The following is a 17,817-nucleotide window of genomic DNA, read 5'->3' on the forward strand; positions in this document are numbered from 1 at the left end:
CACACACACACACACACACACACACACACACACACACACACACACACGGGTCCTTTTGTGTTGCCCCACAAACAATGTATTAACTACTAAACCACTTAGATATCAAACAATGCAGACACCCACACACAGATGACACACATACTGCAGCAGCCTGAGCTCTCGCGTTCTCCGAGACCTGATATATCATCACACAGAGTGCTGAACTCTGGCACAATGGGCAACTTGGCAACACGTTTAAAATGTAAATGTTGTCTTGATTCAGTAACGTCAACTATGCAACTTTTGTTCATGCTTTTGTCTCAGAGTTACAGTGAGAGATATTGCATGTGCTATATGGTCTAAATCATGTGAGTGTGGATTATGGATTACTGTCTGTAATCATTTTAAAGGCCAGAGGGACTAGCAGCAAGACCCTGACACGGACACGAACACGAACACACACACACACACGCACACGCACACACACACACAAAGACAGAGGTAGAGCCCAGTGACTGTTGTAAAGCATCACAGCGGACTGATTTATTGCCCTACATTGCTTTACAACGTTGCCTTTATCTAACTGGTAGCCAGCCACTGAGCAACTAGGACACTGTGACTGCAGTGCACACCCTGCTGAACGAACACAGGTTTCTACCAAATTCCTGGTTTAAACAACTATAAATCAGGATCCAAAATGATTCGAAGTCTCCATATCAGGACAGTGACAACACAAAGCATAGCAGGTCACTAGGACAGCAGCATGGTTGTAATGGGATCTGGACACATATATCCATGATCACTTAAATAATAAAAAGGAACATCTTGCATTAATTCCTGACTGAAATTATTTATTTTCACAATAAAATGAATATTTAATTGACATAGCCCATACACTGCCCTCTTTAGATAGACAGGCGGTGAAATGTGTACGTGTCTATACGCAGGAGTCTGGGTTTAGTGTTCAGTAATCAACTTAAAAGGAGATCAACAAATCAGAAGAACCTGAGAAGATCCTCATGTTCCTGCAGGAGGATTGAACTTCTGTGTCTGTGAGTGACCGACCCTTTGTCTTCTGGTTGGTCACCGACTACAGAACTCAAGCGCTGCATTCTAAGTGTGACCACATGGAAACTACTGACTGTGAAAACGACCTAAAACACATGTTGGATGTTTGTATACTCATTACAGTGTTCCAACAACTATGACATTAAATAATGAGCAGATCAACAAGTGTGGGGGACTCCTTTCTGGAGCAAAATTCTGGAACAATTGTTCGTAATTTGAATCTGGAACACAATTTAGAAACTACATTCCTTATAACACTTAGATTAATTCTTAACATACACCAACTAATAAACATGTAGCTAGTTGACTACTGACTACTTCCCCGCATCACAGACCATATATGTATATGTTTAATATATGAATGCCTCTAGACAATGATGAGGTATTCTAATAACTCATCCATGATACAACAAACAAAACCTGTGTCAATCAGAGAGAAAAGCAGCAGATATTTAACTATGTAACTTTATTGTGTTGGTTTTTAAAATCCACTTTGGGACCTGGGTCACATGTCATGTCCTCTCTCAATATGTCCTCCTCAATACAAGGTGAGAATAAAAGAGAATAACCCATCTTATCTAATAATATAAGGTAAGTTGTGATGCCTCACCTGGCTGAGGGGCTGTCGTCAGTGTGTGTGTGTTGTGGTGAGTCAGAGGAGACGGGACCCTCCTCTCCGTCCTGGGGCAGCTCTTCACATTCGGCCTCGCACTTCTCATCGTCCAGCAGCTCTGTGATCTGAAATATGGAGGACACAAAAGGTTATTATACCTAAAATATATATATATATATATATTTTTTTTTTTATAGATATATATATTTTTTTTTAGGAAAAAGCATGTGAAGACACTGCTATTTATAGAACAAAAAGGTTTATGGTCTAGTTACTAATCTGCAATTGTTATTTTGGAGAGTTGATTTGGTTTCTAAAGACATGTTAAACTAAAATGATGGAGCAAATATAAAACGTGTGTCTGCACCTTCATTGACACTTTAACGGCCTCATGAGGAAGACCAGTGAAGAAGAAAAAAAGCATCAGTTCCAGGACTTCTATGAATTAAAGAGACTGAAATCATGTTAATATGTCTATGATAATAAATATTTATTTGTACATTATTACTAAAGTTGTCTTGGCTAGCAGATTTCTAACATCAGTGTTCACGTATAAGAACTTTTATTAAAAAAATTGGAAATTGATTCCGACCAATCCACCAATACAAATCATTTTATTTAGGTGAGGTGAGAGGAACGGTCCAGAACAGACATCAGCAGAAAAGATGTATGGTTGGATAGATTCAAGGAAAGGTGTTGAAATTACAGTTTGTTCCGTACGACATTTGAATATACATGAAGCTAATGAGTAACACACTGACACCACAGATACAGATACAGATAAGCAGAGAGATAAAAAACAAACGGAAATCTTTCCTTGGAAGGACATCATTACAGATTGCAGGAGGCTTATTTCTGCACACTAACTGTCAGAGCTACAGTAACATGGAGTTGTGATGAAGAGTTCTGGACCACTTTACAAGGTCTTGGTCTTGGTTCCACCTGGGTTAAAACAAAGTCATGTACGGACATGTGAAAGAGAAGAAGCCTCTTAAATCCTAAGGACTCTACCAACTAATAATCTGTATCAATGGAAATACAGATGCCTCATGATGATAAATTAGACGGTGATACACTGCGACATGGTGGTTAAATGTCCATGGTTAAATGTCCATGACATTTAATAATGACGTCTATGACACCAATAACGCTAAAGCACTTTATCACATAGCACATTAAAATATTACATACAGCACTTTCTTATTTAGCCCTTTGCATATCTACACATCTATGTTTATATTTATGTATTGAAATAAAAGCAAGATAGAGGAAAGGGAGGGAGGGGTGGAGGGATTAAAGTAGGACTAAAATCAACTACATGTACCCATGCATGCGAGTCGAATTATAAATAATGTAATTAGGCAAAGTAGTCCTCACACTATCAAAACTATTTTACCGCTCGATATGAAATGAAAACTTTGTAATATATATATTAGGTCAATGCAATAGAGTGAGTGAGAGAAGAAGGAGGAAGAAAGGCAGAATAAGAGTGATAGAGGGCAGAAGGTAATGAACCAGACAGTAGACAGAGGGAGGAGGACAGGAGAGAGGGGAGATGGATGATGGAGAGAGGGAAGGGGAGGGTAGTAAATATGTAGACAGAAATAACATACAGACAGCTGATGGCATGTGAACAAGACACAAACAGAGATCCTCGGGCAGTACTTCACCGATGATAAATAGTTCCTTTCCATATTTATTCTGTAATATCGTCAACTGATACAAACACTACTGATTCGAGCTATACCCATGATAAAAACAGCTGTTTCATACATATTTTTTTATCTTGCCTGTAGTGCTAATACATTTGAAAAACTCAACATTAATGTCTCTTTCCAGAAATGATGACCCGGTTACTCTAGATAATACACAGACGTTGTTGTGAGCAGTTTGCTGTTGGAACTATTTTCTTTCTGTTTATAGTTTATAGCCACTCATCCACATGATTTCTTTAGCGAGACGTTGCTGTTTTTTATATTTCTTTGGCTCTTTGAGCTCCACAAGCCGAGTGCCGCATAGTCCCATTGTATTTGAGAGAAGGCAGACATCTCTACGGTCGATATCTCCAACACACACCAAAACAATTTAGATTGATAAATAACAGTATATGTAAGAGGAAACGTATGTATTTTAAAAATGAACTGGAGGAAACATGGGTTCAGGGTCCTGATGAAGATTCGTCACCGTGAGACTTTCTTCTCCTCCGTTTGTCCTCGTCTCTGCTCTCATTCTTCCTTCTCTCCTTCACTCTTCCTCTCAACAGCAAGCGCCCATCTGCCGCTGTCACTGTGTCGTTGCTACGGCAACACCCCTGTTTCCAAGAGCTCTGATTGGCTGTCGGGGAATTATCGTCACATTGTGCAGATTATGGAGGATGACACACGAAATTCCTCTAAGTATGCGTGTGCGTGATTAGATAAAGAAGTCCTGCTCTGAAACAGCTTCACTCATTGTTTGTATTTTCCTCGCGGTCAGAACATTAAATAGTTTCTCAAATTGAACTTAGTGAGTGAAAACGAGCATCTTTGTAGGTAGACGTCAGTTAAATGTTCACTAAATCGTGTGAAAAGCTGAGAGATAATGATGAACCACCACGCCCTCCAACTCCAGACTTGAACTAAACTTCAACATTTAGTTTTGACCAATTAGAACCTCAGTTTCATATATTAACATCATTTGATGCTGACTGGTAATATCTTACTTTGACATGTCCCAAAATATAATTAAGATAATTTAAAATATGTTGAATAAAAGATTTTTACTTAATTTAATGAAAATTTAAATTATGATGAGAAAGAACTACTTTACATTCTGAAGTTGAGTTTCAACTTATAATTTAAATGAAGATATCTTTCATGTATATATACACTAATGCATCATATAACCGCAAAATCTCGGTTCAATTCTTTAAAAATAATAATAATAATTCAAAAAAAAAAATGTTATGATTTTAATCAATTATTTAAACTGAACGACAGATAATAATAATATTAATATAATATCTATTATTATGACAAGCAGTTAGAGATACCATCTCTCCATTAAATCAAACTAAAAATCAAACAATCATTCAGATAAGATTTTCTGAGAGAAATTGTTCCTGATTTCATGGGCAGAATAAAAATGTCCCAGATTGTGAGACCTAAGGATGTTGATTGAAAGTCTGATCTGCAATATCATGTCAAATGTATTCAACGCTATTCACCAGTAATATGAACGGACGATGCAGCCAATATGACCTTTGATTATACGCCATCAAGAGCATATTCCATCACGGCCGCTGATTTGTGATACTCAAAAATGAGTCTGGATAAATAAAGAAGTCCCTTTGTGTGCAATCATTAAAAACCAGGAGTTGACATAATGAACAATGGAACTTGAATGTATAACAGGCGTTCATTCAAATGGTGTGAATGCGACTGAGGCTCTGCTCAGTTAGTTATCAGAGAGCCTTTGAGGTGATGCGACTATAATATTAAGAGGATACGAGTTGTTGAATCCTGAGTTGATGACCTGGAATGATCATTCAGAGAGCTGCAGATATAATCCTCTTATTAAAGACTGTGGAAAATCATGCTAACTCATAAATCTGAGTTTAAAAAAAAAAAGAAGTTGCTGCGTTGATTTGGCTTTTTGATACAAGAGTACATCTGTGTGTGTGTGTGTGTGTGTGTGTGTGTGTGTGTGTGTGTGTGTGTGCGCGCGCGCGCCCGAGTGGGTATAAAGATGGGGCAGAAAGTGCTCTGGAACAAAAGGTCCTGGCCTTGGCCCTGGTTTAGTGGTCCGGTCCAGAGTTTCAGGATGGAAAACGGAGAAAACAACAATCCCCACTGACATCATTAGTGGGCCAAGAACACAGAACAATGACAACTGACTGGGGCTGACATTTCAAGTCTCAAAATGTCTCAAAGGATCTTTTGTACCTACCCTACATTCTGATGTTAGATTGGTAAACACCAATTCAGTCGATGCATTGTATAAAAAAAACTTCCAGGTTACTGGCATCTCACAGGTTTTCACATAATTTCAACCGTTGATGTGAAAATGTAATATTTATGATTTGTTTCCCTTCACTTTTGAATGCAATAGCTGCTAGTTTCATTTTCCTTTTTTAAGAAAACTTTGCATGGGAAGTACCCGAGTGTTGCTGTAATATTCAGGAGTTTTGTTTGTGTACGTGAAGGGTTGGGTTTTTTATTCCTTTTGTTGTTTACATTAGAAACACAAGGTCTCTGCCTTGACTTCTGTTACAAAGCCAAGTTCTGTACACAAGGGGAATACAGAAGAAGCAATGCAGTCACCACCAGTTTTACAATGTAGTCACTGTGAATACTGTTTATTTATCTGGATCTGGGACGTGTGCTGGCTGATGCAGAGAAGCTGACCTACTGTAGTTTTTGTTGTCATTACATCTCCACTGCAATCAATTAATCGAATGCTCTGACACAAAAGAATGTGGGGCTCATTGTAGGACTGTAATAAGCCTATCCAATCATTGCTTTCGGCCCGAATGTAATGAAATCTGCCAGCCTGGGTATATTCTGCCCGTACACTCAATGTTCGTCACCGTATTTTTCCACAAGCTTCTGGCCTAACAGGTTTGAGTGTCTGGGTGAGGAAGGAATGTCACTAAAAATGGCCCGGTGTGAACAACTAGTCAAGCTGAAATAAACACCTGAATAGTCAATTCTGAGGGGAGATCAAACAGTGTGTTCGTGCTCATTTTTGCGTGACTGTACCGTTTCCTTCCAGCAGTACCACTGGAGAGGAGCCCTCTGGCCTACCGTTCCCGCAGTGAGTGGGCTGTGGGATCTTTTCCTCATCTTTAAATCCAAATGTGTTAGAAAGTGATTTTCAGACGTTCATATTCTCTGAAAACCACTCACAGTAAATAAATCAATAATGCGGCTGTGCAACACTTGATGTGGAAAAAACAGTGAATGTGTGTAGGTGTGTGTGTGCTCATACTACATGTCTCACAAGAAGTTGTAACTTTACTTCTTAAATTGCACACATGCAGCATTTAAAGTGTTTTGCTGGATATTCACAGGATCATTCATGCAGCATGAGTGAGAATTGAAAATATAAGGATGTGTGCTGCGCTGATCTTTTATCCCAAAGATCAATGTGCATTTAATTTTTTCTCTGAGCATTCTTCACCTCGCGCTTATGTGGCGTCTATGTTAACACAACTGCTTTCAGACTTGTGTGGGCGTTTCTCTAAAATCAGAACTAGTAAGATTACCTTTGTGACTTCGGGTCTTATTCAGACAGGAGACCGACATGTCAAATTGCCATCACATTGAGATTCAGTGGCCAAATTAAATGATTAAATCATTTTTTTCTACAGCAACAGTAGCCCTGGAAGCACTAGCTTATTGAGATGAGATACCTTGCTTACTTCTCATATTTCACTACACACTGGTTCTGCTTTGTTGATCAATCTCCAAAAGGTATGAGTCAGAACCGAGCATGTTGCTTTCTAATGCGAGAGGATGCAATGATCACTACTTTTCTGCCTCGTGGGCTGAGGAATCAAAACAGCCATTGCGCCAAGCTAAAAATAAAAATGCCACGTGCTATCTCAGTACTGAACGCACAGCTATGATGACATTTTATATTGTTATTTAAAATAAGTGAATGAGTTGTGATTACAGTTATTTTCCCCTTACTTTGTCCGGATACTCGGACACAAAAAGCTTCTTTAAACCCTGAATCAAAACAAACACACCCACCGGTAGCATCCTTGCAACAAGCCTCGGCACAGCCTCGCTCTATCCTAAACAATAATTGAAAGGACTTACATTTTTGCCAACAAACAAGCCAAAATCCAGTTTGGCACTTCTCATTGTTAGATCCACGCCAGCCTCATTGAGCTTCAAAGTTATGCCGAAACATGCTATGACACGACAAACTGCCTTTGTCTTTCTCCCTCCATGTTTCACGTGCTTCCATCTTTTACAAAGTCTCTCAGTATGTTAAATGTAGCATTGTCCATTATTTCTGTAGTTTATTCTTATTGTTCTAACTATCCTCTGTGAGGTGTTTGGAGCTTACTGATTAGTCTGGAAGCATGCGTGTCTCTTGTGTGAAAGCAGGTGTGTGTGTGTGTGTGTGTGTGTGTATATAATCCCCTTCATGAGGGTTTGTTCACAGCGATCCATCCCCAGTGTAGTGCAGGGGCTGGAGGTGTGAGCTGCATGGTTACATCATCGCCAGCTTCTTTTCTTATCTCCCTCGCCATCTCTCTCCCCCCCTCCGTTTCGTTCTTCCTTTTCTCTCTCTGCACTCTCGCCGTTTCTCCCCCATCGTTCTGGCCGTTTTTTCTCCCTCTACCTCTCTAAACCACCCACTATTTTGCCCTCTGTGTTACATAAGACACAGGGATCAGCGCACAGATGATTTGTCTTTACAGATTTTTTTCTCACTGTCCCTGCTGCTCATTTTTCTGCTCTCTCTCACTATTCTGTCTATTGGTAATGTTGTCCTCTATATTCTCATTCATCTGACACGCCATGCAATAAAAACAACAACAAAGAAACGGAATTCGTAAAATAAAAACAAAATTCAAAGAGCTGCATGAAAGACATTTCTTCTTCTTTTTCTACTGTTGATACAATCTCAATATATTTATCTTTCTCTCGTAAGCCAGTACGTTTTCTTGAATAAGTGAAGGATGTGACAGATGAGGACTCCAAGGAGTCTAGATTACAAGGGAAGCAAAAATGAAAATATGTTTCCTGCGACAGTGCAGAGTCGTTAAAATAGATAAACAGCTACAAAGAAACAAAAAAAAGAGGTAATCAGTGAAGGAAGATGGAAAGAAACAAAAAAAAGCAGGCAGTTGAGTGTAACTGAAAAGGTGACTTACTGTAGATACTGTGACTGTTTGTAGCCTTAAACTTCAACATTTAAATATGATCTTTACAGAGCCCCTGCTGTGTTGAGATTGTGCTCTTAAATGGCAACATGAGATAACGCTGAAGGGTAATTATTGTCTTTGTGTGCATGTTATCATACATTAACACAATGTAATCAGTGCACTGTAAAATTAAATGTTACCTATGTTATTCTTTGAGATGCCGGCCCAGCAGTCACGCTGTGTTGCTGGGAAACAGGGGAAATGCCTCTGAGTTTAGTCTGCCGGTCACGTTCTCCGTGTTCAACGCCGACGTTAAGACACAGAATGATATAGATATAGATATATATAGATATATAGATATATATATATATAGATATATAGATATATATAGATATAAATATATAGATATATATATAGATATATAGATATAGATATATATATAGATATATAGATATAGATATATAGATATATATCTATATATAGTTCAGCTCAGTCAAACAGCTCACTCACTAAACCACATCTGTACTCTGAACTCTTAAGACACCTCGGCATAGTGTGTGTGGGTGTGTTTGGGTGCGTCTCTTCTAGATTCTTCTGAAAAGTATTTTGCTGACGGAAGAACTTTCTGTTCAGTAATACTATGCACTGTACTACAACAGCTAGAGGAAGTGATTACTCGCATACCTAAACAACACAAGTGCTTCCTGAACTGCTGCAGCTAACCAATACTTCTCACTGTGGTTTGTTTCACTGGAAGAGAGTTTTGTTTCTAGATAAGATGAAGTCATTTAACCTCAATGTGATTCCTAATGTGGCCTGCTCGCATAAGATTTACAAACTAGTGTCTCTGGAGTCAATTCTTGAAATCTCTACAGAAGTTCTATCAGAAATCAAGCAGTATAAACTCACATGTTTCAAATCATAACAATGTTGATTTTTCCGTGAATTTACATCCAACTAAAAAACGATATAAAAACATATTGATCCCTCCACGTTACTCCATGTTTTCCAATGTTAACAAATACTTACAGAGTCATACACCATCATAAGTCATCCACTTAATGTGGGCTATACATACATTAAGCAATGGCACAAATATTCAGTGTATGCTATGATGAAGGATTGGACAATCTTCCAGAGGTAAATCTGTATTACATCCTAGTCTTTCTCCTCAAAGCAAGCGTGAGTTTGCTGTTGAGTTTGATGGCATACCAACATTTTAAGTTGTTCACTTTTCATAGAGAAGTTTCTCAACCCAGAAAGAATTTCACCCCTGACCCTGGCAGAGTTAAATGTTCCATTCAGAGATTAACTGAGTGATGGCTAGAGAAGATGAAGAAGTCAGACACAAAGGCGATGGGCAGTACCTGTTCATTGATGGAGCTGTAGTCGTTGGTGGTGGAGACGTCATCTTCCTCGGAGTCAAACAGGCCCTCTTGGTTGTCCAGCAGCTCTGCCAGGACTCTGCTGACAGACTCCTGGTCTCGAAGGTCCTCTCCTTCTGTTGACAGACTGCAAACACAAGACGAGAGAAGCGTGTGTTGTATTGGTTGCACACTGCTTCCCACGGGATGTTAAATAACTACAATAACTGAATGCATGTGTAAGTGCCTCTGTGTGTATGCTCATCTGTATGTGCAAAGCATGCACTTGGTCTTAGCTCACAGTATCTGACAGCTCGAATTATTTTCACAATGATTGTGATTATTTAAGCAGTTATTAAAAAGCCCTAAACGGGCATCTTACTGGAAGATGTCAGGTCCGAAGACAGCGGCCAGCGTCCCGATGTTCCAGCTCTCCTGCTGAAGTGAGGCCACGCTGCCCAGGAAGCGGCACAGGAAACGCAGCAGGCCGTAGTTGAGTTGGGGAAGCTGCTGCAGCAGGTACTTCAAGTTTCTACACAGATCCTCTTCATTGCTGTAATCTGAAGGTTGTCAAAGAGAAGAAAACAAACGCTACGATTACATGTGAGTAATACGATTTGTATACGCTGGAAAAGGCTGTTTATAATCATCACCACAATTATAATAATATGCTTGATACATGCTGCTCTCAATGTTGCTACAAAGCTCCTTTTCTATTAGATATTGTGGAATGAATTATGGGTTATGTGTTCCTGCACGTTGACCATAAAAAATAAAATAAAATTCTTCACGAAAGAAAACATGCAGACACAGATAAGATAAACGTAGAATCCTCTGCGGGAGGTGAAATGAGGTGAAACAGGAGACGGCATTAGGGAGGAAAACGTAGCGCTGTAGTAATGATGAGAATGATAAATAAACGACATGACATGGAGAGTCCCTGCAAACTCCCCCACTGCTGCAATCTGCATGACAGCCACAGGAACTACCATCATCATGACAAGAGGATTGGAATAGATTATCTGTGATAAAAACAGAGGACAGGGCAGGAGAGGAGGGACAGAAACAGAAACAGAGCAAATGTGGAAGTGGGAGATTTGTGGAGTAACACATGGTCCATTAACCGTGTGTTTCTCCACCTCTTAATTTGGTGCCTGGAATGGTCTGACTTTGGTAAATATTATGAAAGATGTACGATAATGAGGAAACCTGGATGTCAATTAGGCCATGAAGCTTAAAAGTTATTCTTAAAAATAAGAAATAATATGAAATATAATATAAGAAGGGAATACCAACACAACCTTTTCTATTAGAGGGTAGGTTCACATTTTCTATCTTCATACAATACTCACATGCCCATATATGTACATTAAACGCATTATAGGTCATTACATTATTCTCAATGTAAATATGGGCATCATTAGTACCGTTTTATGATAGACAAAAAAACACCATTTAGGTACTTTTGCAAAAATAACCGAAATGAACATGAACCAACCTAAAACTAAAGCACAAAAAAAGATCAGTTGATGGGTTCAAAGTGGATAAAAAGAGAAAGAGGGTGGGGTGACTGAGTGGGTGGAGAAATGGCCTGAGCAGTCCTCGTCACACACCTTGGTGAAGCTGTAGAATGTGTCCCTGTATCGCCGTTGGGATGACCGGCTCAGGAAGCTCCTGCAGGAAGAGTCGGAGCAGGCTGACTGCTGACGCCAGGTCCGCCTCCTTCTCTAGCTCCACCTCCTCACCACTGTCATAACGCTGCCGCAGCCAATCCACACGCTCTGCGTTGCCATTAACAAGGAAGAGCCCCTCCAGGTCCAGAAGACCTGGTGACACGTAACACATGACACAGCAAATTATTACTCTGGTTTAAGACATACTCATTACATACTTTTTTTATTTTTTAATCTTCAAATCATCAAATTGAATTTGTTTTTAAAAGGTTATTTCATTCCTTTGAACATCATTGCTGGAAAGATGGCGTAATCACAAACCTACTCCGTTAAGAAGCCACCTGCATTCATGCTTTAATCTCTAAAAAGAGGGCTTGGTTGTAGCTGGGCATGTAATATAAGTGTACAATGAAAGCATGGCTATAAGAAAACAATCCAGCAGGATAATAGTAAATATATCACTGTACAAATTGTGTTCATCTGATAAACATCATGTCCAGGAACGTGCCAACAAGAACAATCATTTGTATCTTGCAGTGACTTCTAGTTCTAACAACAACCACCTGAATGGAAACACCTGGTAAATACAGTGGGGTCATGGGATATTTCTGAGCTTTGGACCTAATGAGAAATCATCTGGACTAAAATAAATAACTGGCTGACGTGTTGATGTAGTGGAAAACTGAGGGCTCCAAAGAATCAACCGGTAACTTATTCTAGTCTAGAAATGCAAACTTGAATTTAATACACAGCTAATAGAAGCACAGGGATGTGTGTGTCAGTGTGTGTGTGTGTGTGTGTGTGTGTGTGTGCATACAAGTGCCTTTACATAATAAGGTATCAGTTCATCTTGTTTCATGTTATGTTCATATTATGTACTGTGTTGTCACATGAATCTCCTGCAATGCTTTCTCATGTTACAACAACTACTGCCGGTAGCTACTATAACAACTACTGCTCGGATTTGCACAAATTTAAATCAAGTTGATGTTCCATTACCTCGTTGCTATTCTTGGCTTGCTTTAGTCCTGACAAAAGCTAAACGTAACAATGGAGAAAATCTGGTGCAGTGTGAGGATGCTGATCGGCCTGTTTGGGTAAATTTTCCCGTTGGTTCCAGAAGAAGACGGTTGACCAATGGAGCTTAAAAGGAGCTCAGCGTGCTTCAAACAACCTAGTTTGTATGTAGAGCTGTCTGAACAGGTTGTCTAAAGGCAAAAGTGTTTATGTCTCTTCCAAACAGCCAAACTCGAGGGCTTTGCAAAAAGAGCTGCAAAATGTGATGAATCGTAGAAATGGGGATAACGAAGCTCACTTTTCCGACACTATCCTCGGAGGAATTCATGGTTTTGCACTATATGAAAAAAAGAGAGCTTGACTGCATACTTTCTCTCCTACAAACCATAGTCCCTCCATTAACTGCTCACAACAAGGTCTGCGGATTTCCTCGAGTAACCAGGTCATGATTTATGGAAATTGAAATTGCTGTTGAGTTTTTCAAATGTATTTTTTGGGTGATTTGAGGATGATATAGTCCCATTATGTTCAGGAGAAGACAGACATCTCTTCGGTCGATATGCCCAAAACTAGGCAACTCGCACCAAAACAATCAAGATTGATAAATAGAACAGCAGGTCATTTTTTTGGGGGGATTTTGAGGTGAACTGTCCCTATAAAGGCCTTCAGTGATTAATGTCTTAGAGTAATTATTAGTCATCATGAATACAGAAGAAGTAGGGCTGGACAAACATCAAGATACTTCGGACCAAACACCTCGATATTGCGATGACATTGTAGGGTTGACTATTGGTGCTCTAAAAAAATATTTACACAACGAGATATTTAATAGATAGGTTTCAGTAATGTGGACATAATGACTAAGTGGGTAAAGGCAAATAATAGAAACTCTTATGAGTTCAGAAACGTACATCACTTTAATGTAATGCGGACTTTAGAACCAGGAAAAGACATTACGATATCACAAATCTAAAGCCCGATGTTTAAACACAATAGACCACGCTTTAAGATGTTTAGGTGTTAATGTTGTGGCTCGCAGATTAGGAAACACCTTCTTGGTGATTCCTCCTGAATTCTGTTCCCTCCCTGGTTTCCCATCTGTTAACAATGCAGGGAACAAAATGTCCTGAGGGATATATTTCCATTTTACAACTCCACACAGTAGCGTACATGCAGCGCAGCATTCAGCATGGGTCCAGAGTCACAATGCAAGACCTTTCTACAACACAACATCTATATTGTTGATTAATGATTCAAGCGAAACATTGATCAGCCCTATTGAACACTGTAAAATAACTTGCTCAACTTGTATTAGCGATGTCATCTTTCACAGATGCCGCAGCTTTGGTCCGACACGCCTTCAAGTGCTTTCCATTTCCAGTCTCTGTCTTACATCAGATTACCTTTTTACTTCATATTTTAAACACTCTGCTGCTTCTAAAACCTCAGACATCACACACAAATCAAACAGGGGAGATGAAGGCCTTCTCACCGGCTGAATAACTTCTGAACTGGCAGCAGCGCTCTAATTAATGCGCCAGCAGAGGTCCGGGAGGATTAAAGACTTATTACATAACCTCATGTGGTTGAGCGGGCCCGGGTCACTCAAACCACCAGCCTGCTTCACTGGTCACTTGAGTGGAATTGAAGTGAAGATTCATTTCAATAGTTAAAAAAAACAAAAAACGTAGCCACAGGCTGGACATGTTTTACAAGAAAATGTCTTTTGTGTTATTTCACAATAGTACTGATAAGGTTCACAACCTCCAGGCCATAATACAACACCTCTCCAACACCCTTTCTATTACTTTATATATACGATATGTAGATACATCCAGTATGTCCAGGATCCAGCTGGCCTATCTTGTAATCTTTAAATCTCAACTATAATTCCATATCGATTCTCAGGATACTTCCATTTATTAAGTAAATGTGAACCATTTAATGACTTTTCAGCATTTCCTTCATTTCATGGTTGGCCTTTTTTACAGCCATCAAATTGCTTCTAATGTGAGACACAAAGTAAACCAATTCTACAAATTAATCTCTGCATGCATTTGCAATTTTGTGGGACCAGAGATGGTGAGATTTAGGGAAACAAGTTAAACAAATCTAAATGGCTCAGTTTCTCCATTTCTCCGTGGTTCACACCAACAATGCATCCTTGGCACAGAGAGGATTGATTGGTTAGGTATCTGGTGGAGGACTTTATGAGTTATGTAACACAAAACTGGTACTGATGATGTTACGTAGCCAGTATCACCACCAGCTAAATGCAGATAAATTCAGTCTGTGGCTGGTTAGTTTAAAAACTTCAATTTGGCTTCAAAAGTCACCACTTTTTTATCACTTTTAGCGTCTCATCCTTCAAAGCAAGACATCTGAACTGCCAACCTGCTCTTATAAAGACGGTGACATAAGACTAAAGTTCCTGCTCTGCGAGGCCTGAAGAGAAATGTTCCAGGGGGGATGTGGGAAAGCCCCAAGGACAATACTTTGGTGGGTTCCTCTCTTCACTGTTAAGCTCATCTGTTTTCACAAGCAGCACTGCAGTTGAGAGGTCTGTTATATAATAAAGAAGGAAGTGGACCGTGGATCTGTATGCCGGTGCACTCAGAGTTCATCTTATCACATAAACTGGATCTCCACTAACGACATATTTTGGTTTATCGTGATGCAAGGGCAGTCAACAGCAGCAGGGTGTGCTTTGGATTACTGAAACATTAAACAAGGCAATGAGATGTAACTGAGCACTCAGAAGTGTGTACTCAGAAGTCTGTACTTAGAAGTGATAAGTGAGACAAAAATAGTGGCATTCAAGATGGGCTGAAACTGGTATTGGTCTTAATCCTGCTCTCCCATTTCCATCTTAAATCAAGTGAAATGTTACTATGATCAGTACAATTCCATGAAGGTACAAAGACCCGTCTTACTCTACTGGACACAGGCTAAAAGAGCTGCTGTGGCTCAGAGGGTAGAGCCTGTGGTGCTTTAATCACAATGTTGGGCGGTTCCAGCCCCTCCGGGCCACCTGTCAAAGTGCCGTTGAGCGAGACACTGATCATCAAATTGCTCCTAATACTTGGTTAATGGGTTAAATGCAGAGGCCGTATTTCAATAGCTGAGCTGTCTACAAACTGTAAGTGACGAATTAAATAAAGTTTAAGGTATTAACAAATCATTCCTATTTTGACAAAATGTCACATTTCTAAATTCAAAAGTTCAATATGTTCGCTCCGAACGAAAGCTGAGATGAATAAAAAAAGAATGCAGTGTTCCTAGAACACAGTAAATTAAACTGAAGGCAATTACAAGACAATGTAAGCTCTTAATGCCTGCAGGGGATGTAGGTGCATATTAATAAAGTGCAATACAAGAACATTGAAATGTTAAAGATCTGTCATACAAAGAGAGTATTCTGAGGTTAGGCCAGAAGAACATCCTCTCTTTGTATGAGCAGTTATATCACAATAGAGAAGAGTTTTTAGGCTTTGTAAAATCCAGTCTGCTTTGTTTTCCATAATATAAAAGCAGACTTTTATTCAGAGTGTAGCCGCTTTGATCATTTCAGGCATTTAAATTTACTGAAATTGTTGCATTGGTGTCATCAGCATCGGTTGATATTTTAGGTTAGTGAATATTAATTTGATGGAAACGATTTCCATACGAGTCATATATTGGATACAAAATGGTGTGAAACCAGCAAAAAAGTTGTGTGAATTTGGGGTTCAAACATCCCTTCATCTGTGTGTGTGTGTGTGTGTGTGTGTGTGTGTCCATCACTCACCATGCTCCTCGATGTAGTCGACGATGTCTTTGACCAGTGCAGGAACCTCATGGCCGCTGATTGTGTGCGTGCGTGTCACTTCCTCCAAAGGAACGCCAAAAACACGCGTGGTGCTGGCTGAGCTCCCGCCCTCATTGCCTGGCAACGGAGACACGCTCTTCCTCATGGCCGCCTCCTCCTCCTCACCACAGCCCCGCCAAGACCTCACGTCTTTAAGAGAATTAGACAAAAAGTCAGATAGAATGATTTTCAAAATAAAAGCCCTGGTCAAGGATTCAACACGGCTTAAAACATCACGCTTCATCTTTAGTCATAGACACACTGCCAAAAAGTGGAGAAAATCACTTATAGGGAGATCAGTTTTAAATTACATCAACACGATTCCATGTGGGTGAAAGTCAGTTGTTTTTACACTTTGTTTATTACATAATCATCATTTTAAGGTCATTACTGAAATTAAACTCTCGTCCCTACAGTATTCGGCATAATGAAAGAGTCCTTCCATGCAAAGGCGATGCTGTGAATGCCTGAGTCAGACAATGGGATGGAAATCAATGCAAAGCAAGAATGTGCAACAATCATTTCTGTTCAAAGTTGCAAATAGGCCGTAGATATATCTGATGTAGAGCGGGAAGATTTATCATTTTTGTATCAAAATCCCAATGCAAACGAGTGCAATGATCAAACTGAACTTAATTCTGAGAGTGGATCAAATGGCACAATGAACTGTTTCCTCTTCAATAGGCTCTCTGTATGCCATTTGTCCCACTGACATCTGGTCACAGATGGTTTCCTCAAGAAAAAAGCACCACTGTGTATTGTTTTGAGTTATGAGAAAAAGAGTGGACTGTGATTTCTATTTTTTACTCTTTATGTTGGGCCAACAGAGGGGTGAATGCTTCTCTAAGAAAACAATCTAGCTTGTTGCATCGTGTCACTTTCGAAAAAGGTAGTGAGCAGCTAACTAGGAAGTTGTCGAGGGTAAATGACAGCTAGAAAGGAGGAGGAAGTGTAAACTCTGGGTTGGGGCTTGTCCTTTCAGTCTGTGAGGAACATGAATGTTAGCTCATGTGGTTAAAGCCTCAGTGTCTACACAACAAGTCTTAAAAAGTGAGTACTATAGTATAACAAATGTGCTTATGTGTGTCTCATCCAATCATTGTTTTGAAGTGAAGTGGGCCTTGCTCCAGCAACACATATACCTGCATGTGTGTGTGTGTGTGTGTGTGTGTGTGTGTGTGTGTGTGTGTGTGAGAACTCACCGTGTAGCAGTGAAAGTGTATCCTATCTTCTATTCCCTTAGCCAGAGAACCACCAAACCATCTATGGCTGCTTCAGGTTGTGGCAGAAGATGAGCCGGTAGTTCCTCATTGACGGACCGCTAATCCTTCTTGCAGGATTCTATTCTATCTACACGGAGGGAGGGAGGGAGGGGGGGGAAAGAGAGAGAGAGA

General features: G+C 39.8%; 1 protein-coding gene across 5 annotated transcripts in view; it reads right to left on the reverse strand.

Annotated features, from left to right (window-relative positions):
- Positions 1-17,817, reverse strand: part of fam13b (family with sequence similarity 13 member B) — a 63,573-nt gene that overhangs the window by 31,258 nt on the left and 14,498 nt on the right. For 4 of the 5 annotated variants that reach the window (XM_031867004.1, XM_031867007.1, XM_031867005.1 and 1 more), the window contains 6 exons: positions 17,626-17,773; positions 16,364-16,573; positions 11,500-11,712; positions 10,269-10,446; positions 9,890-10,034; positions 1,658-1,785 (listed from right to left, as the gene is read on the reverse strand). In XM_031867004.1, the coding sequence (XP_031722864.1) occupies positions 1,658-1,785; positions 9,890-10,034; positions 10,269-10,446; positions 11,500-11,712; positions 16,364-16,529 (830 nt within the window). In that variant the 5' untranslated portion in view covers positions 16,530-16,573; positions 17,626-17,773. The remainder of the gene's footprint in view (positions 1-1,657; positions 1,786-9,889; positions 10,035-10,268; positions 10,447-11,499; positions 11,713-16,363; positions 16,574-17,625; positions 17,774-17,817) is intronic. The other variant, XM_031867006.1, reaches the window with a different exon arrangement.

Source organism: Anarrhichthys ocellatus, unplaced genomic scaffold (genome assembly GCF_004355925.1).
Source record: "Anarrhichthys ocellatus isolate YVR2014 unplaced genomic scaffold, GSC_Weel_1.0 scaffold37, whole genome shotgun sequence".
Lineage (NCBI taxonomy): Eukaryota > Metazoa > Chordata > Actinopteri > Perciformes > Anarhichadidae > Anarrhichthys > Anarrhichthys ocellatus.